The following is a 24,878-nucleotide window of genomic DNA, read 5'->3' as shown; positions in this document are numbered from 1 at the left end:
GTGCCCGGCATCAACCACCCACCAAGTGCCCGGCATCAACCACCCACCAAGTGCCCGGCATCAACCACCCACCAAGTGCCCGGCATCAACCACTCACCAAGTGCCCGGCATCAACCACCCACCAAGTGCCCGGCATCAACCACCCACCAAGTGCCCGGCATCAACCACCCACCAAGTGCCCGGCATCAACCACCCACCAAGTGCCCGGCATCAACCACCCACCAAGTGCCCGGCATCAACCACCCACCAAGTGCCCGGCATCAACCACCCACCAAGTGCCCGGCATCAACCACCCACCAAGTGCCCGGCATCAACCACCCACCAAGTGCCCGGCATCAACCACCCACCAAGTGCCCGGCATCAACCCCCACCAAGTGCCCGGCATCAACCCCCACCAAGTGCCCGGCATCAACCCCCACCAAGTGCCCGGCATCAACCCCCACCAAGTGCCCGGCATCAACCACCCACCAAGTGCCCGGCATCAACCACCCACCAAGTGCCCGGCATCAACCCCCACCAAGTGCCCGGCATCAACCCCCACCAAGTGCCCGGCATCAACCCCCACCAAGTGCCCGGCATCAACCCCCACCAAGTACCCGGCATCAACCACCCACCAAGTGCCCGGCATCAACGCCCCACCAAGTGCCCGGCATCAACCACCCACCAAGTGCCCGGCATCAACGCCCCACCAAGTGCCCGGCATCAACCACCCACCAAGTACCCGGCATCAACCACCCACCAAGTGCCCGGAATCAACGCCCCACCAAGTGCCCGGCATCAACCACCCACCAAGTGCCCGGCATCAACCACCCACCAAGTGCCTGGCATCAACCACTCACCAAGTGCCCGGCATCAACCACCCACCAAGTACCCGGCATCAACCACCCACCAAGTGCCCGGCATCAACCACTCACCAAGTGCCCGGCATCAACCACCCACCAAGTGCCCGGCATCAACCACCCACCAAGTGCCCGGCATCAACCACCCACCAAGTGCCCGGCATCAACCACCCACCAAGTGCCCGGCATCAACCACTCACCAAGTGCCCAGCATCAACCACCCACCAAGTGCCCGGCATCAACCACCCACCAAGTACCCGGCATCAACCACCCACCAAGTGCCCGGCATCAACCACCCACCAAGTGCCCGGCATCAACCACTCACCAAGTGCCCGACATCAACCCCCACCAAGTGCCCGGCATCAACCACCCACCAAGTGCCCGGCATCAACCACCCACCAAGTGCCCGGCATCAACCCCCACCAAGTGCCCGACATCAAGCACCCACCAAGTGCCCGGCATCAACCACCCACCAAGTGCCCGGCATCAACCCCCACCAAGTGCCCGGCATCAACCCCCACCAAGTGCCCGGCATCAACCACCCACCAAGTGCCCGGCATCAACCCCCACCAAGTGCCCAGCATCAACGCCCCACCAAGTGCCCGGCATCAACCACCCACCAAGTGCCCGGCTAACCACTTACTAAGCTTGAACAAATAACAAGCAGGACCGCGACGCATTACAATTGTTAAGAGCTTCAGAAGACATAAACGTGACCATAAACACGAGCTTTCAAAGCTTATATCATAATCACTCTCCTTTACGTATTTGTTTACAAGTTCGAGCTAAAACAAACTGCTGTCAGGGCAACACTGCTGCCGAGTAACGTTGAAAACATTTCATAAAACTGAAAGTTAGTTTTGGGACAATATAATATTATATCAACATTTACGTCCCAGAGAACCGCAGCTAAACACTGTTCCTTTCAGTACCACCTGCATATACCACCTCACCAGACACTGTACAACCAGCAACCAATAGAGAGGGAGCCACAGTAATGGTCATTATCACCAAACGAGTGATGACCACTGTACTCATTTGCATTGTGTACCTTGTGATCTTCCTCACTGCGAAGTATCCAGGAGGCGGCATATGGTCACTCCTGAAGGTCAGTAACGGGGAAAGTGTTGCTCCAATAAGGCCAAATAACGTGACTAATGAGAGGCCGCCGATACACCAAGAGTACAGCTCTACAGCAAACAATGAGACAGCATGGAACATCGATGTGGAGATGATTGCTGGTCAAAACATGGAGGACAGAACAAATGTAAGAAGCAACAGTAGCAGTGATATGCAACACAAATATGATGCTACGGTGAAGGAGAATAACGATATTATATTTTCCACTCAAACCCCACCAAGTGCCCAGCATCATGCCCAGCACGTGGATCCAGAGACAGTTAAAGCTGACGCTACGGAAGAGCAAGAAGACACTACAGCATTAATTTATAATACCGACAAGACTTCTCAAATGCCTCGTTCAAGAGATAAGTCCAGGACAGAAGAGGAAGCTGCAATACCGTCTACTTCAGAGGAACAACAAACTACCGTGGTTGCATTTCTCGAGGAGGTCGAGGGCCTGGAAGTCTCCCATCTTGGAGGACAAGAAGACATTACACACATGATCCAAGACACTACAGTTGCCACTGAAGCTGCCGGCGAGAACTCCACGTTGGGAGAAGTGACTATTGAAACCATACTTCCCAGAGACAACCCAGGCACCAATGTTTCTCTTCCCGGAAATGGAGAGTCCGCCACGGGCTCCTCGCCCGGAGACGAAGAAGCAGACGCAGCTTCCGTGGCCCCAGCAGTAAGCCCAGACGATCATCTGGTCCTGGATATCACTGTCAACTTGACAGGTGTTGCTCTGACTGTGGACGGTCGCCAGGTGAGGCTCACAGATTGTTTTTGTGTGCGTGCTGCGTGTGCTAGGATATTCCCCGAATTAACCACAGGACACTATTCTAATAATCCATGTCCTGTCCTGTATTTATGACTTAAAACTAGACTATTTCCTCTTCTAGAAAGTCAAGTGCTTTACCTGCACTACGCGCGACATAGGAGTACCTGTCAATATTTGTGGGATCCCGTAGCGCAGTGGTCATAACAGAGTTCGCTACCGGAAGGTCCCGCAATCCATTTTTATGCGTAAAACGAGCAAAATAAACTACCAGTTTCATTGACATGATGAAACATTCGGCAGAGTTGAACAAGAATGCATTGTGCTCTGTGGTTAAGGATTGTCTCTGTTGCTTGTAGGGTAGTTAATGCAGAACACATTTGTTAGGAGATGGATAAACCTCACACTTACCAAACTATTTCCCGATTAGCTTAACATCAATCGTGGAAAAGTTCCTTGAGTACTGGTAGCAAATTGAATAAGAAGTCATCTCACCAAAATTATTTCATAAAAGATTTAGCATAGTTTCAAAAAATATATTCTTGTTTCCAAATTTGAGTCAGTAGAAAATAATGACGTTGAATACCTTGGCCACAGTAAGGTTTTTCGTGAACAAATTCACAAGAGCCGTGACGAGGGTTCGAACCTACGTCCGGCCCTTGTGGATTTGTTCATTTGATGCATTCACGCTACTGTGATTTCTGTGTGTAAAGGTTTTTTGTATTGTTCTGCATGAGAGGTTGACCAGAAATATTTAAGCTCATTGCAGTGGAAGAGACTATTAAGGTGGATTAGACCTTGGTTGAAAGTCAAGAACCATTGTAAGCCTCATTAATGGAGTAAAACCAAAGTGGAAAAATGTCAGTAGCAACGTTCCTCAGGGTTCCCTGTTGTATCCTTTTATTATATGTATATGTGTATGTATATCACTGTAACTCAATGATCGCATAGTCGATTCGAATGCAGGCCGCCGGTTATAGTGATATATGTGCTTGGGGGACCATTTAAGCTTATATATATATGTATATATATATATATATATATATATATATATATATATATATATATATATATATATATATATATATATATATACACACACACACACATATATATATGCGAACAAGCCTGAATGGTCCCTAGGACTATATGCAACTGAAAACTCACACCCCAGAAGTGACTCGAACCCATACTACCTGGAGTCACTTCTGGGGTGTGAGTTTTCAGTTGCATATAGTCCTGGGGACCATTCAGGCTTGTTCGCATTTGTGTTCCTCACGTGTGCCCCAAAGAATGAGGTGATTTGATAAAATGCTATGCCCAAGATTACCATCCGAGTGCCGGCGGGGAAGTGGTTCAAATAGCTTCGGCTATCACTTCCTTATTGTCCGGTCGTGACGGTCAAGCGGATTAAGGCGTCCCTGTACATACCAGTTGCGTTGCTCCTGGCAGTATGGGTTTGAGTTACTTCTGGGGTGTGAGTTTTCAGTTACATATATATATATATATATATATATATATATATATATATATATATATATATATATATATATATATATATATATATATATATATGTCGTACCTAGTAGCCAGAACGCACTTCTCAGCCTACTATGCAAGGCCCGATTTGCCTAATAAGCCAAGTTTTCATGAATTAATATATTTTCTCTAATTTTTCTCTTATGAAATGATAAAGCTACCAATTTCATTATGTAAGAGGTCAATTTTTTTTTATTGGAGTTAAAATTAACGTAGATATATGACCGAACCTAACCAACCCTACCTAACCTAACCTAACCTATCTTTATAGGTTAGGTTAGGTAGCCGAAAAAGTTAGGTTAGGTTAGGTTAGGTAGGTTAGGTAGTCGAAAAACAATTAATTCATGAAAACTTGGCTTATTAGGCAAATCGGGCCTTGCATAGTAGGCAGAGAAGTGCGTTCTGGCTACTAGGTACGACATATATATATATATATACACACACACACACATATATATATATATATATTTATATATATATATATATATATATATATATATATATATATATATATATATATATATATATATATATATGTCTACAAAAACTACTGTCTACAAAGGAGATGGCTTATTGACAGGCATTTTGAGTCCTACTGGAGTCAGATCTATATATTGTTAGAACAGTGTGTTGGGAATGAGACTGCTGAGGGTGTAACAAATTTTTGTATAAATTCATCGAATGATTATTACATATCAGTCCTGTAAATTGAATAAATTTTATGCTCATCGTCATATATTTCATGTTATGTTGTTATTATGACTTTTTCTTATGTAAATAATTCACTGTAAATTTGTGTAAAATAACCCAACTGTAAATGTAACATAACAAGCGTTTATGAATAAGGTTATTGACTGATTATATAAGTTATATGTAACCTATATATTGGGGTAAATACCAAAAACAACAGTAATTCATAATTCTTTCTCTCTCTCTCTCTCTCTCCCTTAACACTTGCATTACAATCTCACTTTAACATGACTTTACTACACAATTCATGGTGACCAGGACCAGCTCACGCTTACTGTCCTCGGCAGGTATACAAGGATTTGAAGTATAACATGTCCTGCGGCCTGCACCTGGTGACCCTGCACCCGGCCACGGGTCGGGTCATGGCCGCTCACTCCTACATGACCTGGCAGCCCGCCCTTCATAAAGCTTTCCTCGAGGGATTGAACGACATTCAGAATGGTCGCCTCTTGGTCATCCTCGGAGCGGTAGGTGTTGAGGTTGTGAAGATGACTTCTACGTGCTCGCTCTTGTGAAATGAATAAAGCCAAATAAGCTTATAAGTAAACTGTTCATTGAACAATAATTTTAAATTCTTTCAGAAAATATATTAATAATTTAAAAACTCCATCGCAATGTGAACTTAAAAATATCTTTCAATTAATGGAGTTCATTCGGAAGCTGACGAATTCATATTTAGCACGAGCTAAAAAGACTGCCAGCTGGTTCTCGACTCTTTTTGGCTTCCTAAGAAAGTATATTTTTATATAAACAACAGTAGACTATATCCCTAACAATCTTATATAACCTTTGTGTAATGTGTCTGTGTATCTCTCAAGATCCGTATATCTTGAGTGCCTTGTCACCGTATGGAAGGTTAATTAGTGGTACGGAACTGGCAGAAATTCCCATCTAACACTGTTGACCAGACCACACATTAGAAAGTGAAGGGACGATGACGTTTCGGTCCGTCTTGGACCATTCTTAAGTCGATTGTGACATCCTAACAGTCATTACACTGAGTCAGGAATTCAATTTCCGTAGAGTAGTGATCATATATTGATCCCAATAGTAATAATGATACTTGAAATCTTAATTACCAGAGACAATTATAAAATAGCTGAAGTTGATTTTCAGAGGTTTTTATGTTGGAGTTTAGTCATGACATAAATACTTGTGAACTATAATTGCTTACTTTATACTCTCTAGTTTAGAGCATCTGAAGTGAAAAAATACATTGGTGAATAACTGAACAACTTAACACGACAGCCGGACTTCACGTCGTTCCTGGGAGAGGCGACAATACGGGTGCTGGAGGAGATGGGCGCCCTCTACATCGACAGGTTGGCCTACAAGGATGCGTGGTGCCTGCTGGTGCACAAGGGCGGCGGGGTGCTGCTCGAGGCCCTCACCACCACCTTCCTCCCGCCACACAGTCTCAACGAACTCGTGCTTGACAACAACTTCACTATGCTGGACGTGACGCCACTCACTCTTCACGCCTCTATACCTCGCAAGGCAGGTGAGTGCTCAACGTAAAGTAATAGAATTAGTAGAAGAAAGTGGAAATCTGCATCATTCATTTAGCAGTGTCACAGTCACTTCAAAAGTTCAAGACTTTGCATTTATCAAAGATAAACCTTGTCACAAAACGTACACGTACTGTGTACGATTAGGGGTGATCCTGGACGGCATGGGTTCGAATCCTGGCCGGGTCAATAAGAGTTCTTAGTGATCTACGGCTTGCGTGTTCCTGCAGCTTTGATACACTGTGATATATTATTACATACATATATAAAATCATTATAACCTGATATCTAGTAGAATATCTAGGTCATTTTAACACCTTTTCTGCAGTTTGTATATTAAACAAAGCATGTTTTAGGAGATCATCTGTGAGACGTGTTGATCACACACAGCTATGAGATTCGTAATTCATTGTGCTTGACTTAGCAATTGAAAGTGGGATGATTTTCTGTTTTCGAATTTGTACAGAGTTTTAATATCAGTAAAGTTGGCCCAGTCAGGGTAGAAACCTTGTTGATAATAGCAAGCAATGTTGTCATCTATACTGAGTAGTTAAGTGCCTGGTCTACTTTAAATTTTTTAAGAAGTATGTCTGGGAAAATGAATACGAATTTAAGTAGATGCAGAAGGATTGTTCTGTATGATGTCATGGTCAAGAATATCATTTAAAGTTAAATTATCGTGACTTTTTGTATCTTACTGAGCAATTTGGTGCCTATATTATTAAATGAAGTTTATTTTCTCTGGCGTGCCTAATCATGTCAGACCAGTGCGTTTCCAGTCACTGTGTAGTGGAGTTGTGATCATATCGCTTCTACAGACCTGGTCTAAATATTGTATTCCACATTTTTCAGGAACATTTAGTTCATGTCGTGACTTTAACAATAGTTCATAATAAAAAAAATTATTTAAACGTATTAATAACTATTGATTCTACCATAGATAATGTATGATTTTTTAGAAGGAATTATTTAAATTATTCGATTGTACATTTTCACAAAAAAAAAAAAATATTAAGTGTATTACTGCCGATCTTAAACCAGCCTTTGAAATCAGCCAAAATTCTTTTGTTTGAGATTGCTTTATATTTTGTTCCAGTGACTTAGATTACATTATTTTTCTATATTAAACTTTTCCCCCCCTCTAAGTTCTGGAGATACATGTTCTGTTAAGTATACACAGTTTACTGCCATAATGCTTGAGTTGTTTGAAATCTCAAGTTCGTATGCGCCGAGATCTCAGACACTTTTGATAATCGTCTCGACAGTTCCACCTTTTCCCTTCCAGGTGGAGGGTGTGGGTGGTATGGCGTGGCGGGGCTGCAGGAGAGGGCCGCCTTCTGTGACACTTATGACGGTTATGGTGACTTCTGCACCTGTCACCACCCGCCCTGGTCGCCCCTCCCACAACACCCAGTAAGATATTGCTCCTATTGTCCAACTTACAAAACATGTTATATAACAAGGAAAGAAATTCCGTATTGTGTCTTGCGGAATTTTGGTTAACATGTAATGCTGTAATACTTTAAAATATTACAATTGGTTGTTGTAAGGTATGCGGACTAATAGTGTTGTGTATGAGGTGGAGTACGAGATGAAGGAGGTGATCCCTGTGGCCATAGTGACAGCTCGCCGGCTGCCCCACGTCCTGCGTCAGGTGGGGCAGGTGTGGGCCAGCCCCGGCGGCACCAACACACCCATCACCATCTTTGTCGACGGCCACAACCCCGAGGCCCAGGCGCTGGCTGCTCTCCTCCACCTCCCTCTAGTCCAACACCACAATCCCGCATATAAAGGCGAGTTTTTCCATCGCTCATTTGCTAAAGAATATTATAATTATATTAATCATTGTAAAACACTGGTATTTTATGTATTTTGATCTTGAAAACTACAAATGTTTCTGCTGCAGGTTCGTTAACTCGTATCTCCTCTCACATGAAGCTGGTCTTGTCTCGAGTGTTCGAGCAGCACCCCAAAGCAGACAAGGCCATCATCTTGGAGGACGACCTTGAGCTTGCCCCAGACATCATCCCGTAAGGACCATCTTATTTCTTAATTTGTCAACTAGTTTAAGATTAATATAATTTCTTGATATTATGACATTTAAAAATGGCACTCAAAAATATGCACTCGTATAAAGTTCTATAGTTTGTATAATATCCATTTTCTTGTGCTTCTGAGCTTATGACTCACATCAACCTAAAATTTATTTCATGACTTTCAGAATAAAATGTCTTAATCTACGAAGCCTGTTAAAATCTATGTCTATAAAACAGAATGTTTGTATGTCAAAGGTTGGATATCAGAGGCTTAGGGCTAGCCTCATTAAACATTGTAGGATTAATTATGATTTAATAAGGAGTGTCACAGGAGACTTGAGGGTCGGCCTCATGCCCCCGTGATGGGGAGTCAGCTCCTTATGTTCCCTTTTCACGAAGTTATTACGTGTGGAATATTCTGCTCAAAATCTGTATGTAGACTTTAGCATTTGTTTAACCATTATAGAATTCAGAAAATGACATGTAAAATGAACTTTTCGTTGGAAGATTTACATTCTGGATGCAACCATTTGGTTACAGTGAAAGAGATGTGTGCAGCTAAGATGGTTACAATGGTAGGGAGGAGATGGGGAGGGTGTGTGCTCACCTAGTTGTACTCACCTAGTTGTGCTTGCGGGGGTTGAGCTCTGGCTCTTTGGTCCCGCCTCTCAACCGTCAATCAACAGGTGTACAGGTTCCTGAGCCTATTGGGCTCTATCATATCTACACTTGAAACTGTGTATGGAGTCAGCCTCCACCACATTGCTTCCTAATGCATTCCATTTGTCAACCACTCTGACACTAAAAAAGTTCTTTCTAATATCTCTGTGGCTCATTTGGGCGCTCAGTTTCCACCTGTGTCCCCTTGTGCGTGTGCCCCTTGTGTTAAACAGCCTGTCTTTATCAACCCTGTCAATTCCCTTGAGAATCTTGTATGTGGTGATCATGTCCCCCCTAACTCTTCTGTCTTCCAACGAAAGTGAGGTTCAATTCCCGTAGTCTCTCCTCGTAGCTCATACCTCTCAGCTCGGGTACTAGTCTGGTGGCAAACCTTTGAACCTTTTCCAGTTTAGTCTTATGCTTGACTAGATGTGGACTCCATGCTGGAGCCGCATACTCCAGGATTGGTCTGACATATGTGGTATATAATGTTCTGAAAGATTCCTTACACAAGTTTCTAAAGGCCGTTCTTATGTTAGTCAACCTGTCATATGCTGCTGATGTTATCCTCTTGATATGAGCTTCAGGGGACAGGTCTGGCGTGATATCAACCCCCAGGTCTTTCTCTCTCTCTGACTCTTGAAGTATTTCATCTCCCAAGTGATACCTTGTATCTGGTCTCCTGCTTCCTACCCCTATCTTCATTACATTACATTTGCTTGGGTTAAACTCAAACATCCATTTGTTCGACCATTCTTGCAGCTTGTCCAGGTCTTCTTGAAGCCTCAAGCTGTCCTCCTCTGTCTTAATCCTTCTCATAATTTTGGCGTCGTCAGCAAACATTGAGAGGAATGAGTCTATACCCTCTGGGTATAGGGAGTGTGTGAGGGAGACAGGGAGTGTGTGTGTGTGTGTGTGTGTGTGTGTGTGTGTGTGTGTGTGTGTGTGTGTGTGTGTGTGAAAGGGAAACAGAGGAGGGTGTGTGGGGAAAGATAGGGTGTGTGAGGGAGACCTGGGCACCGCAGGATATCCCATCTAGGAATTAAATAAATAAATAATCGATTATGACTAATGTTCTTTCCCAAATTTCTCTATTTTCTGAAATATTTTTAATGAATTGTCATCATCTCATCACAAATGTTAATTAGTTCATTGCAAATCTGGCATAAGATCAGTCACAATAATAATAATAATTTGCCTCCTGGTTAATAAAAACATTCTTCAGGTACTTTCACCAAGCAGCTCAACTGCTCACATCAGACCCGAAATTGTTTTGCGTCGGGGCCTACAACCACAACGCCTTCAGCCACACGGCCCTGGACCCCACACGTCTCTACAGGGTCCACGGGGTCCCTGGCTGCGGCTGGATGGTCAGGAGGCATGTGGCTCAACAGATGATCAACAAATGGCCATCTACGGGAGAGGTCAGAACATATATTATTTTACACAACTGGGGTCAGATTCACGAAGCAGTTATGCAAGCACTTACGAACCAGGGGGGCCAGATTCACGAAGCAGTTACGCAAGCACTTACGAACCTGTAGAGCTTTTCTCAATCTTTGGGGCTTTGTTTACAATTATTAAACAGTTAATGAGCTCCGAAGCACCAGGAGGCTGTTTATAACAATAACAACAGTTGATTGGCAAGTTTTCATGCTTGTAAACTGTTTAATAAATGTAACCAAAGCCGCCAAAGATCGAGGAAAGATGTACAGGTTCGTAAATGCTTGCGTAACTGCTTCGTGAATCTGACTCCAGATTCGTGTCGCCTCTTTGATATACTTGTTTGATAACAAGAAGTATACCTTCGTCAACCGGGTCTCTCGATTTAACACTTAAAAATACGACTGTTTCACCTAGCCAGAAACGTATGAACCCAAGCAACCTACCTAACATATCGATGTCGATGCATAGAAAACGTCAATATTACAGGGCTTACAGTTTTACAAATACGTCGCAATTTGTTTAGTGGATTGGTCGATTTAGTTAATATTGCAACGTATTAGGCGAGAGGAAGAGTTGTAATGGTTCCCGTACTGTCGGGGTATTGATTCCCACGTGACACACGAAGGGATGTCGGGGGTATTGATTCCCACGTGACACACGAAGGGATTGAACTTTGTTTACATGGTGATGTGTGTTCCCTTTTTTTATAGGGAGTTAAAAATCTATATTAAAAAAAAAAACACAGGCAACTGCTGTCCCACCTCCCAAGATGCCATATTACTGCTGTCCCACCTCCCAAGATGCCATATTACTGCTGTCCCACCTCCCAAGATGCCATATTACTGCTGTCCCACCTCCCAAGATGCCATATTACTGCTGTCCCACCTCCCAAGATGCTATATTACTGCTGTCCCAACTCCCAAGATGCCATATTACTGCTGTCCCACCTCCCAAGATGCCATATTACTGCTGTCCCACCTCCCAAGATGCTATATTACTGCTGTCCCAACTCCCAAGATGCCATATTACTGCTGTCCCACCTCCCAAGATGCTATATTACTGCTGTCCTACCTTTCAAGATGCCATATTACTGCTGTCCCACCTCCCAAGATGCTATATTACTGCTGTCCCAACTCCCAAGATGCCATATTACTGCTGTCCCACCTCCCAAGATGCTAAATTACTGCTGTCCCACCTCCCAAGATGCTATATTACTGCTGTCCCAACTCCCAAGATGCCATATTACTGCTGTCCTACCTTTCAAGATGCCATATTACTGCTGTCCCACCTCCCAAGATGCTATATTACTGATGTCCCACCTCCCAAGATGCCATATTACTGCTGTCCTACCTTTCAAGATGCCATATTACTGCTGTCCCACCTCCCAAGATGCTATATTACTGCTGTCCCACCTCCCAAGATGCTATATTACTGATGTCCCACCTCCCAAGATGCTATATTACTGCTGTCCCAACTCCCAAGATGCCATATTACTGATGTCCCACCTCCCAAGATGCTATATTACTGCTGTCCCAACTCCCAAGATGCTATATTACTGCTGTCCCAACTCCCAAGATGCTATATTACTGCTGTCCCAACTCCCAAGATGCTATATTACTGCTGTCCCAACTCCCAAGATGCTATATTACTGCTGTCCCAACTCCCAAGATGCTATATTACTGCTGTCCCAACTCCCAAGATGCTATATTACTGCTGTCCCAACTCCCAAGATGCTATATTACTGCTGTCCCAACTCCCAAGATGCTATATTACTGCTGTCCCAACTCCCAAGATGCCATATTACTGATGTCCCACCTCCCAAGATGCCATATTACTGATGTCCCACCTCCCAAGATGCTATATTACTGCTGTCCCAACTCCCAAGATGCTATATTACTGCTGTCCCAACTCCCAAGATGCTATATTACTGCTGTCCCACCTCCCAAGATGCTATATTACTGCTGTACCAACTCCCAAGATGCTATATTACTGCTGTCCCACCTCCCAAGATGCCATATTACTGATGTCCCACCTCCCAAGATGCTATATTACTGCTGTACCAACTCCCAAGATGCCATATTACTGATGTCCCACCTCCCAAGATGCTATATTACTGCTGTACCAACTCCCAAGATGCTATATTACTGCTGTCCCACCTCCCAAGATGCTATATTACTGCTGTACCAACTCCCAAGATGCTATATTACTGCTGTCCCACCTCCCAAGATGCTATATTACTGCTGTACCAACTCCCAAGATGCTATATTACTGCTGTCCCACCTCCCAAGATGCCATATTACTGATGTCCCACCTCCCAAGATGCTATATTACTGCTGTACCAACTCCCAAGATGCCATATTACTGATGTCCCACCTCCCAAGATGCTATATTACTGCTGTACCAACTCCCAAGATGCCATATTACTGATGTCCCACCTCCCAAGATGCTATATTACTGCTGTCCCAACTCCCAAGATACTATATTACTGCTGTCCCACCTCCCAAGATGCCATATTACTGATGTCCCACCTCCCAAGATGCTATATTACTGCTGTCCCAACTCCCAAGATGCTATATTACTGCTGTCCCACCTCCCAAGATGCCATATTACTGATGTCCCACCTCCCAAGATGCCATATTACTGCTGTACTACCAGATGATTAACGTTTTAGTTGCTTAACATTAACTGGTTAAACTACATTCCATATTAAAAGTTTACCCTCAGGCAAGGTCCAAAACAATTCCTCCAGATTACAACTAACTAATTATTGTGCGGAAGTTTGCTATAATGGGGTAAAACAAAAATAAATAAAGCCAAGACTATCACATTTATTAAAAAAACTAAAAACTAAAAATACCCTACAGACCTTTAGCCACATTGCACCAGACACCTGCATTTACCTCATGGTGTGGATCTATTGTTTCACTTATATCGCCACAGTCTGTCCTCACGTATAATACATCGTATTTTGACGTAAAAATCAGCCAGCGTCAAAATATGATGTGGTATAAATCATAGCGGCTCACTAAATTGACGGGCTGTTGCGTTTTTCATTAGTATTCCATCGGTTAAGTTAGGTTAGGTCCAGGCTATTTAATACATCATTTTTGTTGATGTCGTGACAACTCGATAGGACGGGCTGGCTTTGTCAACCTCTGATATTAATCAGATTTCACTTGGTCAGCTGCCTCAACTTGCTGATGTGGAGCTAAACCCAATTTGTCATCCTTATTCTTTATGTATATATATATATATATATATATATATATATATATATATATATATATATATATATATATATATATATATATATATATATATATATGTCGTATTGCTAATGTTACCATTAACTTCATTAGTCCACATTTACTTTCATTAGGCTACATTTAGTAGGCTCATTATGTACCCATTCTGATAGCTAAATGGATCTCTAAGGTTGGGTAACAATAAATGTGGTATGTGCCACAGGGTATAGACTGGGACCTGTGGACGAGACAGACCATAATGGGTGATCGGGACATCCTGGTGCCGGAGATCCCACGCACCAAGCACCGTGGGGGAGGGGGAGTCCACGTCACCGGTATAGAACAAGAGCAGTACTACAACCAGCGGCCCCTCAACGCTCTCCTCAACGTCACCCTCGACCTCCACGGGTAAGTTGTCACCCTCCACGTCCACGGGTAAGTTGTCACCCTCCACGTCCACGGGTAAGTTGTCACCCTCCACGTCCATGGGTAAGTTGTCACCCTCCACGTCCACGGGTAAGTTGTCACCCTCCACGTCCACGGGTAAGTTGTCACTCTCCACGTCCACGGGTAAGTTGTCACCCTCCACGTCCATGGGTAAGTTGTCACCCTCCACGTCCACGGGTAAGTTGTCACCCTCCACGTCCACGGGTAAGTTGTCACTCTCCACGTCCACGGGTAAGTTGTCACCCTCCACGTCCACGGGTAAGTTGTCACCCTCCACGTCCACGGGTAAGTTGTCACTCTCCACGTCCACGGGTAAGTTGTCACCCTCCACGTCCACGGGTAAGTTGTCACCCTCGACCTCCATGGGTAAGTTGTCACCCTCCACGTCCACGGGTAAGTTGTCACCCTCCACGTCCACGGGTAAATTGTCACCCTCCACGTCCACGGGTAAGTTGTCACCCTCCACGTCCACGGGTAAGTTGTCACCCTCCACGTCCACGGGTAAGTTGTCACCCTCCACGTCCACTGGTAAGTTGTCACCCTCCACGTCCACGGATAAGTTGTCACCCTCTACGTCCACGGGTAAGTTGTCACCCTCCACGTCCACGGGTAAGTTGTCACCCTCCACGTCCACGGGTAAATTGTCACCCTCCACGTCCACGGGTAAGTTGTCACCCTCCACGTCCACGGGTAAGTTGCCACCCTCCACGTCCACGGGTAAGTTGTCACCCTCCACGTCCACTGGTAAGTTGTCACCCTCCACGTCCACGGATAAGTTGTCACCCTCTACGTCCACGGGTAAGTTGTCACCCTCCACGTCCACGGGTAAGTTGTCACCCTCCACGTCCACGGGTAAATTGTCACCCTCCACGTCCACGGGTAAGTTGTCACCCTCCACGTCCACGGGTAAGTTGCCACCCTCCACGTCCACGGGTAAGTTGTCACCCTCCACGTCCACGGGTAAGTTGTCACCCTCCACGTCCATGGGTAAGTTTGCTATAACATACATCTAGAGGAGACCTTTCTCTGTTCTCTATCTTTCCTTAATTTCCTCCCCCTCTCACTCTTTCTCCCTTTATCTGTGTCTCTCTCTTGCTTGCTCCCTCTCTCCTATTCTTTTGCCCTTTCTTTCTCTGCCCTTTCCCTCTCATCCTTTTTCTTTCCTAATGGATGCGCATCACCCCAGGAAAGTTTGCATGGCATCATTTTGTACTACATCTAGGCCTTGTAGTTGTTTAGGAGAAAAATTAAGAAGATGCAAGGCATAGTAATCAACAACTGATCGTATAAAGGCAATATAAAAACTACGAGGATTTTTTATGTTAATGTCAAATCCTTTGCCCACAAGAATTTTGAGAGGTTTAAGACACTCAACAAGTTTTTTTGCGAAGGTTGCTGATGAGATTTGTATCATTAACCTCAATTCCAAGATATTTATAAGACTCACACGTCTCCACGGGCACTCCATTAATAGTACAGTTAACATGAAGAGAATGGGGAATAAGAACCTTCTTGTCATTACAGTGGGAATATATCGGCAAGCCCTTTGAGTAGTGTGCTAATTACTATTCAGTCTCCAGTTTGCCTATATTCTACCCCACACTTTAAAGTTATTATAAAATTTGGTTAAATCTATATAAAGATAACATACTTTTATAATAATTATCAAGAATTATCAAGTAATTATCAAGTCCTCGGGTATGTTTGACTCCTTCGACCTCCAAGGGAAAGCATGTCAGCCTCAACGTCTACAGTTAAGAGAATTTTTCAGTCAATAATCTATGATTAGCAAGCAATAGTTAATTAATAATTCATTATACTGGAATACTTATGGCTTTCTCTCATATAAAAACAAAGAAAATGTCTATATTCAGTAACATCAGATTTGTACAAAAAGTCATGACTATAGTTTTGTCAACTATTTCATTGATTCAGTTCTCGAATTATTTAGTTGAACTCAAAATAACATTAAGACAATGAAATTTATAATATTTTACATGAAACATGTACTGATCCACAGGGCAGAGCTGCACAACTACCTCAAGTTGCACACAAGGAACATCCGTACAGGACATGTGGTGCACTTCAGTAAGCACCCGTGTGTGGAGCTGCCCATACCCCGGCACCAGGTGAGTGCCAATGTCAGCTGCCCATACCCCGGCACCAGGTGAGTGCCAATGTCAGCTGCCCATACCCCGGCACCAGGTGAGTGCCAATGTCAGCTGCCCATACCCCGGCACCAGGTGAGTGCCAATGTCAGCTGCCCATACCCCGGCACCAGGTGAGTGCCAAGTACTGTCCCAATGTGAGGTTACCTTCACGTTGTCGTCATGAGATAGAGTTGGTATAGATCTGTGGCTATACTTGAATATCCAGTCTTCCCCCATGATGCAGCACCCACCTGGTCACCCCAGCAAAGGATGAAGCACCCAGCTGGTCACCCCAGCCCAGGATGAAACACCCAGCTGGTCGTCCCCGTTCCTCCTCAATAACATATCCTGCTGTTCTCCAGGTGAACATGAGCTATGTGGTGTACGTGGACCAGCCGCTGGAGATAGGCTCTACTGGATCCTACTATGTGGTTGCAAAGGTCAGTTCCTCTTCCCTTCCGTGTAAATCGTCTCAACCACGCTGTCATATTACCACATCAATCATGGTTATATTTTACCAATTTTGGTTGAATGTTTACATTATATGTGTATGTTTGTTTGCGTCTGGAAATCCATTATGTAGCGCGTTCCTGTATTCGTCAGTGTCTGGGCCTCGACGACCACTACACCCTCGAGAACCTGCAGATGATGTACACAGCTTCCTTCTACGGGAACCAGCTCTACGTCATCGGCTGCCCCAACTCCCCCTTCTGGTGGGTCATTGGATATCTTGGTAACACGTGTTGCTGGATAACGATGGATTATATAGCATTTTAAAAAATCGGTTGGTGGGCCAGGAAGCTGTAGGTCTTTTATTTGGCACCTGGAAGCAAAACTACTGCGATTACTTGGACCTTATTCATGGCTTGACTCTTAGACTTTTGGTCAAGGCTTGACTCTTAGACGTTTGGTCATATCCTGACTTTTAGGCCTTTGTTTATATTCATCAGAAATGCTATTTACTACAGCAGCTGTCAATGAATGTGCAAAATATTGACTTACGCACAAAAAACTTGAGCCCAAAATTGTATATATTAAACTAGGATTGCTTTATTACGTATATGAGAGTTTCGGTTATGTTGCTGCAGTGTTTGTTATGGATTTTTAGTTATGCAATAATACTAGATGTGAACTTTTTTTGTTTGGGGGGGGGGGAGGGGGAGGAGGGGGTTAGAGGAAATAGTATGTAGTTTGTTCATGCCATTCACAGACGCTGAAGGTACTGTCAATGTGGTCGTATCTTTGCCTTATTAAACCTCATTTAATCCTCTGAGACATTTTTAATAGTGTCTCAGAGGATTAAAGGAAATAATAATCAAAGGTCAGATAACTTTGGCAGATTTTCGGCCACTTGGATTGGTCATTACAGCAACGGCTATCGCTTCTTGCAGGTCGGCGTTCGATCCCCAACGGGCCAATTGGTTTGGCATCATTCCTTCCCTCCGTCCTGTTAGCAGCTCATTGTCCTCATATCCCTTCCATATTATATATATATTCCTACTGGCTAAGCGCTTTCTCCTGATATTTGACGTACTGTCTTAGATCTTCCTGTCCTAATTAGTGCTGGAAGTTGACGTCCTGGTCACTTAAGCTATACAGTCCACGTGACAAGTGAGTGGTGGAGTTATTGCTAACAGCTTTCGGAAGGGTACAGGAGTGCCAAAAGGTGGTGATTTTGTGGCCTAATTATTCCATCGACTTTGAATTTTTATCTGGAGTTTTGGCAAGTCATTATGAAAAGAAGGCACCATACCGGGAAGGCTGTGGCGTGGAGTTTTGGTAATATAATTCAATAATTGTTGTCACAAGATGAAAGTCATATATCACTGTTAAAGCCTTCGTTACACATACCTTTCACTAATAAATATTTTCTTGTTTCCTGCAGCATAACAAAGAAAACGGAGAACATCTACAGTGCGACATCGGAAGACATGGATTTTGCAAACGAACATCCTTTCAGGAAGTTTTCTCCGACTGAACACCTTGCCTTTAGGGTGCAATCACTATCACTTTCAGATGAGTTCAACCTTAACAACCTTATTCACTACTATGTTCAGTAATGTCACGAGTGTGTGTTTACCAAACACACTAACAGGATCCCTTACTTGTTCCTCAGACACTGTTATTATCAGAAAATTATTTTGTTTGGGGATAACCTGTCACTGACTGGTCTGAGAGGCTGTTTGTTTTTGCACCCTTCAGGCCAACATATTTATTGCAGCTGGGTTGGTCAGGTAACTCCAGCAGAAACTAGTAAAGTTTAAAACTTCCACTGCAGCTCCGGCGTCGTTTCTTATATTTGTAGGCAAGAGGTTGAAGAGTCGTGGACCTCTGATGTTTATTACCACGTTCTCAAGGGGGGCCTCGTAGCCTGGTGGATAGCGCGCAGGACTCGTAATTCTGTGGCGCGGGTTCGATTCCCGCACGAGATAGAAACAAATGGGCAAAGTTTCTTTCACCCTAAATGCCCCTGTTACCTAGCAGTAAATAGGTACCTGGGAGTTAGTCAGCTGTCACGGGCTGCTTCCTGGGGGTGGAGGCCTGGTCGAGGACCGGGCCGCGGGGACACTAAAGCCCCGAAATCAACTCAAGATAACCTCTCAAGATAACCATATTCCGAGAGAGCACATGAGAACACTTCCAAGATCTACCGATCCCAGGCATCTTTTGTCAAACCGGTGCCGAGCCACCTCCCTGAAAGAAGATCAAACGGGAAAACGAAAAGTTCAAACCTTCTTTCAACTTATCTGTGACCTCTGGTGGTATTTGACCCAGGCTCGTATGGCTACGTGCAGAAATCACGTTTTCTGGCGTCCCCAAAAGGAGAGCAGGAGACGTGCAACCTGAGGTGATATGGAGGCCACGACGACACATAAGGGACGGTTTCCAGCATTCCTTTTTTTTTATTGATACATTTAGGTACATCTGCATATATCGACTGAGCTACGACATGGTTAAAAGAATTGCAACCGTCAATAGCAAGTTGTTGTTGTTTTCGAATCGACATATGATTATGGCATAATATCATAAATCGGCATATGGTGAGGTGATTTCTGCGTGTAATGAAGTAAGGGCGAAGAGGTAAAACAGCCTATTGGCAGAGCTCGGGTGCATGGGGGGAATTGTGTAAAACCCTGGTTTGTGTCTCGGAGAGGCTGCAGGACCCGTGGTAGGTCAGGATGATTTCCCGGTTGCAATTCTTTTAACCACGTCGTAGGTCAGTCGATTAAGGCAGCGTCTGGGATGCTCTCGGACGTAGGTTCGAACCCTCGTCACAGCCCTTGTGGATTTGTTCATTCTCCCAGGTACCTATTTACTGCTAGGTTAACAGGAGCATCAGGGTAAAAGGAACTCTGCCCATTTGTTTTTGCCTCGGCCGGGAATCAAACCCGGACCTTCAGGACTATGACCCCCGAGCACTGTCCACTCAACCGCGAGGCCCCACTAGCGTGTGTGTGTGTACTCACCTAGTTGTGCTTGCGGGGTTTGAGCTCTGCACTTTCGGGCCGCCTCTCAACTGTCAATCAACATTTTTTTTCTCCACACACACACAAAAAAAAAAAAAAAAATGTGTGTAAATGCAAAGTAATGAAACTAGGCAGTGGAAATAGGAGGCCAGACACAGGATACAGAATAGGAGGTGAAGTACGGACAGAGAGAAAGATCTAGGTTGATATCACACCAAACCTGTCTCCTGAAGCCCACATAAAAAGAATAACGTCTGCGGCATATGCGAGGCTGGCTAACATCAGAACAGCGTTCAGGAACCTGTGTAAGGAATCATTCAGAATCTTGTACACCACATATGTAAGACCAATCCTGGAGTATGCGGCCCCAGCATGGAGCCCGTACCTTGTCAAGCACAAGACGAAGCTGGAAAAAGTCCAAAGGTATGCCACTAGACTAGTCCCAGAACTAAGAGGCATGAGTTACGAGGAAAGGCTGCGGGAAATGCACCTTACGACACTGGAAGACAGAAGAGTAAGGGAAGACATGATCACAAACTACAAAATCCTCAGAGGAATCGACCGGGTAAACAAGGATAAACTATTCAACACTGGTGGGACGCGAACAAGGGGACACAGGTGGAAACTGAGTACCCACATGAGCCACAGAGACGTTAAAAGGAACTTTTTCAGTGTCAGAGTAGTTAACGGATGGAATACATTAGGCAGTGAAGTGGTGGAGGCTGACTCCATACACAGTTTTAAATGTAGATATGATAGAGCCCAGTAGGCTCAGGAATCTGTACACCAGTTGATTGACAGTTGAGAGGCGGGACCAAAGAGCCAAAGCTCAACCCCCGCAAGCACAAATAGGTGAGTACACACACACACACACACACACACACACACACACACACACACACACACACACACACACACACACACACACACACACACACACACACACTCACACACACACACACACACACACACACACACACACACACACACACACATACACACACCCCTCCCTCCTCCACCAATCCCCCCGTGCCAGGTCCCCCCAGCTCCCACTCACCCCAGATCCCAAAGGTCCCCCCCAGAAAAGAAGCAGAAGAGAGTCAGTTTCAGGGTGATGTACTCGAACATAGATGGGATCACAAGCAAGACAAGTGAACTAAGGGAAAGAGCACAAGAAGTTAACCCAGATGTAATCGGACTCACTGAAACAAAACTCTCTGGAATCATAACGAATGCCGTGTTTCCCCAGGAGTATACAGTAATAAGGAAAGAGAGGGAAGGTAGGGGAGGAGGCAGAGTGGCCCTACTCATGAGAAGGGAATGGAGTTTTAAGGAGATGGCCATCCCGGGCTGTGAGGAGTTCAGAGACTACATAGCAGGCACCATAACAATGGGAGGACCAAGAATAGTAGTAGCAGTAATATACAACCCTCCACCAAATGACAGGAGACCCAGTCAAGAGTATGAAAACAACAACAAGGCAGTTAACACTATAATTGAGAGGGCAGCCTCTGCTGCCTGTAGAAATAGATCCCACCTGCTCATCATGGGCGACTTCAATCACGGAAAGATTGACTGGGAGAACAAGGAACCGCATGGAGGTGAGGATACGTGGAGAGCCAAACTATTGGAGGTGGTGACAAGCAACTTTTTAACGCAGCATGTCGGAGAACCCACAAGGATGAGAGGCAATGACGAACCAGCGAGACTCGACCTAGTCTTCACTCTGAACGACTCCGACATAAGAGAAATCGGTTTTGAGGACCCAGTAGGAATGAGCGACCACAGTGTACTGGTGTTTGAGTACTTGATTGAAGAAGGGTTATTGAACTCGAGGAGGGATACCGAAACCAAAAGGTTAGCATACCGAAAGGGAAACTATGAGGGGATAAGAAAATTCCTAACAGATATAGCATGGGAAACAGAGCTCAGGGGAAAGACGGCCCAAGATATGATGGATTACATCACGCAGAAGTGCAAGGACGCAGCAAACAAGTTTGTCCCAGTCCAAAAGGAAAACAGAGAAATGAAAATGAGAAACCCATGGTTTAATCAAAGATGTAGGCTAGCTAAGCAGCAAAGTAAAAGGGCATGGAGAAACTATAGGAATAACAGGACACTGGAGAGCAGAGAAAGATACCAGAATGCCAGGAATGAATATGTCAGGATGAGAAGAGAGGCAGAAAGACAATACGAAAATGACATCGCAAGCAAGGCAAAGACTCAGCCTAAATTGTTGCATAGTCACATTAGGAGAAAAACATCAGTAAAGGAACAGGTTATGAGATTAAGGATAGGGGCGGAAGGATTCACTACAAATGACAAGGAAGTGTGTGAGGAATTGAATAAGAAATTCCAGGAGGTCTTCACCTTAGAGCAAGGAGAAATTCCAGAGGTAAGTGAGGGAATAGCTAACCAGGAACCACTGGAAGAGTTTGAGATTACCAGTGGGGAAGTAAGGAAGTGTTTACTAGAGTTGGACGTGACGAAGGCTATAGGCCCAGATGGAATCTCCCCTTGGGTTCTAAAGGAAGGAGCAAGAGAACTGAGCCTACCACTCTCCATAGTGTATAACAAATCACTGGCAACAGGGGAACTGCCAGATATTTGGAAAGCAGCTAACGTAGTCCCGATATACAAGAAAGGGGATAGACAGGAGGCACTGAACTACAGGCCAGTGTCCCTAACCTGCATACCATGCAAGCTGACGGAGAAGATTGTGCGAAAAAAACTAGTGGAGCATCTGGAGCGAAGGAACTTTGTAACACAGCATCAACATGGGTTCAGGGATGGCAGGTCCTGCCTCACAGGGTTACTTGAATTCTACGACCAGGCAACAAAAATAAGGCAAGAGAAGGGTGGGCAGACTGCATATTTTTGGATTGTCAGAAAGCCTTTGATACAGTGCCACACAAGAGGCTAGTGCGAAAGTTGGAGATGCAGGCTGGAGTGAGAGGAAAGGTACTCCGGTGGATAGAGGAGTACCTAAGCAACAGGAGACAACGAGTCTGTGTGAGGGGTGAGGTCTCAGATTGGCGAGACGTCACAAGTGGAGTCCCGCAGGGGTCAGTCCTTGGACCTATACTGTTTCTGGTATATGTAAATGATCTCCCAGAGGGTATAGATTCGTTCCTCTCAATGTTTGCCGACGATGCAAAAATTATGAGGAGGATTGAAACAGAGGATGATAGTAGGAGGCTACAAGATGACCTGGATAGACTGAGTGAATGGTCCAACAAATGGCTGTTGAAGTTCAACCCGAGTAAATGCAAAGTAATGAAACTAGGCAGTGGAAACAGGAGGACAGGCACAGAATACAGAATAGGAGATGAAGTACTTAATGAAACAGACAGAGAGAAAGATCTAGGAGTTGATATCACACCAAACCTGTCTCCTGAAGCCCACATAAAGAGAATAACGTCTGCGGCATATGCGAGGCTGGCTAACAGAACGGCGTTCAGGAACCTGTGTAAGGAATCATTCAGAATCTTGTACACCACATATGTAAGACCAATCCTGGAGTATGCGGCCCCAGCATGGAGCCCGTACCTTGTCAAGCACAAGACGAAGCTGGAAAAAGTCCAAAGGTATGCTACTAGACTAGTCCCAGAACTAAGAGGCATGAGTTATGAGGAAAGGCTGCGGGAAATGCACCTTACGACACTGGAAGACAGAAGAGTAAGGGGGGACATGATCACAACCTACAAAATCCTCAGGGGAATCGACCGGGTAAACAAGGATGAACTATTCAACACTGGTGGGACGCGAACAAGGGGACACAGGTGGAAGCTGAGTACCCAAATGAGCCACAGAGACATTAGAAAGAACTTTTTCAGTGTCAGAGTAGTTAGTAAATGGAATGCATTAGGAAGTGATGTGGTGGAGGCTGACTCCATACACAGTTTCAAATGTAGATATGATAGAGCCCAATAGGCTCAGGAATCTGTACACCAGTTGATTGACGGTTGAGAGGCGGGACCAAAGAGCCAGAGCTCAACCCCCGCAAGCACAATTAGGTGAGTACACACACAGGAAGCAACCCGTAGAAGCTGTCTAACTCCCAGGTACCTATTTACTGCTAGGTAACAGGGGTATCAAGGTGAAAGAAATTCTACCCATTTGTTTCCGCCATGGCCCCGGGATCGATCCCGGGTCCCTAGATCTACGCATACAGAGCGATGTCCACTCAGCCACCAGGCGCCCTAGTGTATGTGTGAGTGTGTGTATGCGTGTGAATGTGTGTGTGTGTGTGTGTGTGTGTGTGTGTGTGTGTGTGTGTGTGTGTGTGTGTGTGTGTGTGTGTGTGTGTGTATGTGTGTGTGTGTGTGTGTGTGTGTGTATGTGTATACTCACCTAGTTGATCTATGTCTCTTTGGTCCCACCTCTCAACCGTCAATCAACTGGTAAGATGTGTAAATATTTGTTGACCAGACCACACACTAGAAGGTGAAGGGACGACGACGTTTCGGTCCGTCCTGAACCATTCTCAAGTCTCAATCGACTTGAGAATGGTCCAGGACGGGCCGAAACGTCGTCGTCCCTTCACCTTCTAGTGTGTGTGGTCTGGTCAACCTACTTTAGCCACGCTATTGTGACTCATCGCCTGCATCCTGAATATTTGTATTTAATTTGGCGATTGGCGAAGTTGATGGTTGTACTTTAATTTTCTGTTGTTAGTACATGGCATTGAGTGTACATTCTTGACCGGGCATATGTAGCTGTGACCTGTTTTATGACAAATATTTAAATCATCCCAATTACTTAAGCAATAGGTGTAAATTGAATTATTTATACCTTAAACATTGTCAATCTATTCAAGGCAACAGAGCCATCAACTCATCATTACGTACTTTCAATAAGTGAGCATTCTTGAATGATTTGAAATTGAACT

The 24,878-nt window shown here is 44.7% G+C and overlaps 1 protein-coding gene across 1 annotated transcript; it reads left to right on the top strand.

Annotated features, from left to right (window-relative positions):
* Positions 1-1,836: 1,836 nt before the first annotated feature.
* Positions 1,837-18,580, top strand: LOC123756900 (protein O-linked-mannose beta-1,2-N-acetylglucosaminyltransferase 1-like). The gene is made up of 12 exons (XM_045740311.2): positions 1,837-2,727; positions 5,316-5,495; positions 6,277-6,529; positions 7,822-7,949; positions 8,116-8,329; positions 8,443-8,566; positions 10,458-10,656; positions 14,147-14,331; positions 16,391-16,499; positions 16,883-16,960; positions 17,124-17,233; positions 18,406-18,580. Exons 1-12 carry the CDS (start codon positions 1,837-1,839, stop codon positions 18,578-18,580), a joined length of 2,646 nt encoding a protein of 881 aa, XP_045596267.2.
* Positions 18,581-24,878: the final 6,298 nt, after the last annotated feature.

This window comes from Procambarus clarkii, chromosome 26 (assembly GCF_040958095.1).
Source record: "Procambarus clarkii isolate CNS0578487 chromosome 26, FALCON_Pclarkii_2.0, whole genome shotgun sequence".
Lineage (NCBI taxonomy): Eukaryota > Metazoa > Arthropoda > Malacostraca > Decapoda > Cambaridae > Procambarus > Procambarus clarkii.
The sequence above is the reverse complement of the archived record's forward strand: the minus strand, read 5'-3'. Positions and strand labels throughout refer to the sequence as shown.

Coding starts and splice junctions, on each gene's coding strand:
- LOC123756900 (XM_045740311.2), top strand. CDS start 1,837: ATGGTCATTATCACCAAACGAGTGATGACCACTGTACTCATTTGCATT. Junction 6,530..7,821: donor CTCTATACCTCGCAAGGCAG/GTGAGTGCTCAA, acceptor TTTCCCTTCCAG/GTGGAGGGTGTGGGTGGTAT. Junction 7,950..8,115: donor CGCCCCTCCCACAACACCCA/GTAAGATATTGC, acceptor GTTGTGTATGAG/GTGGAGTACGAGATGAAGGA.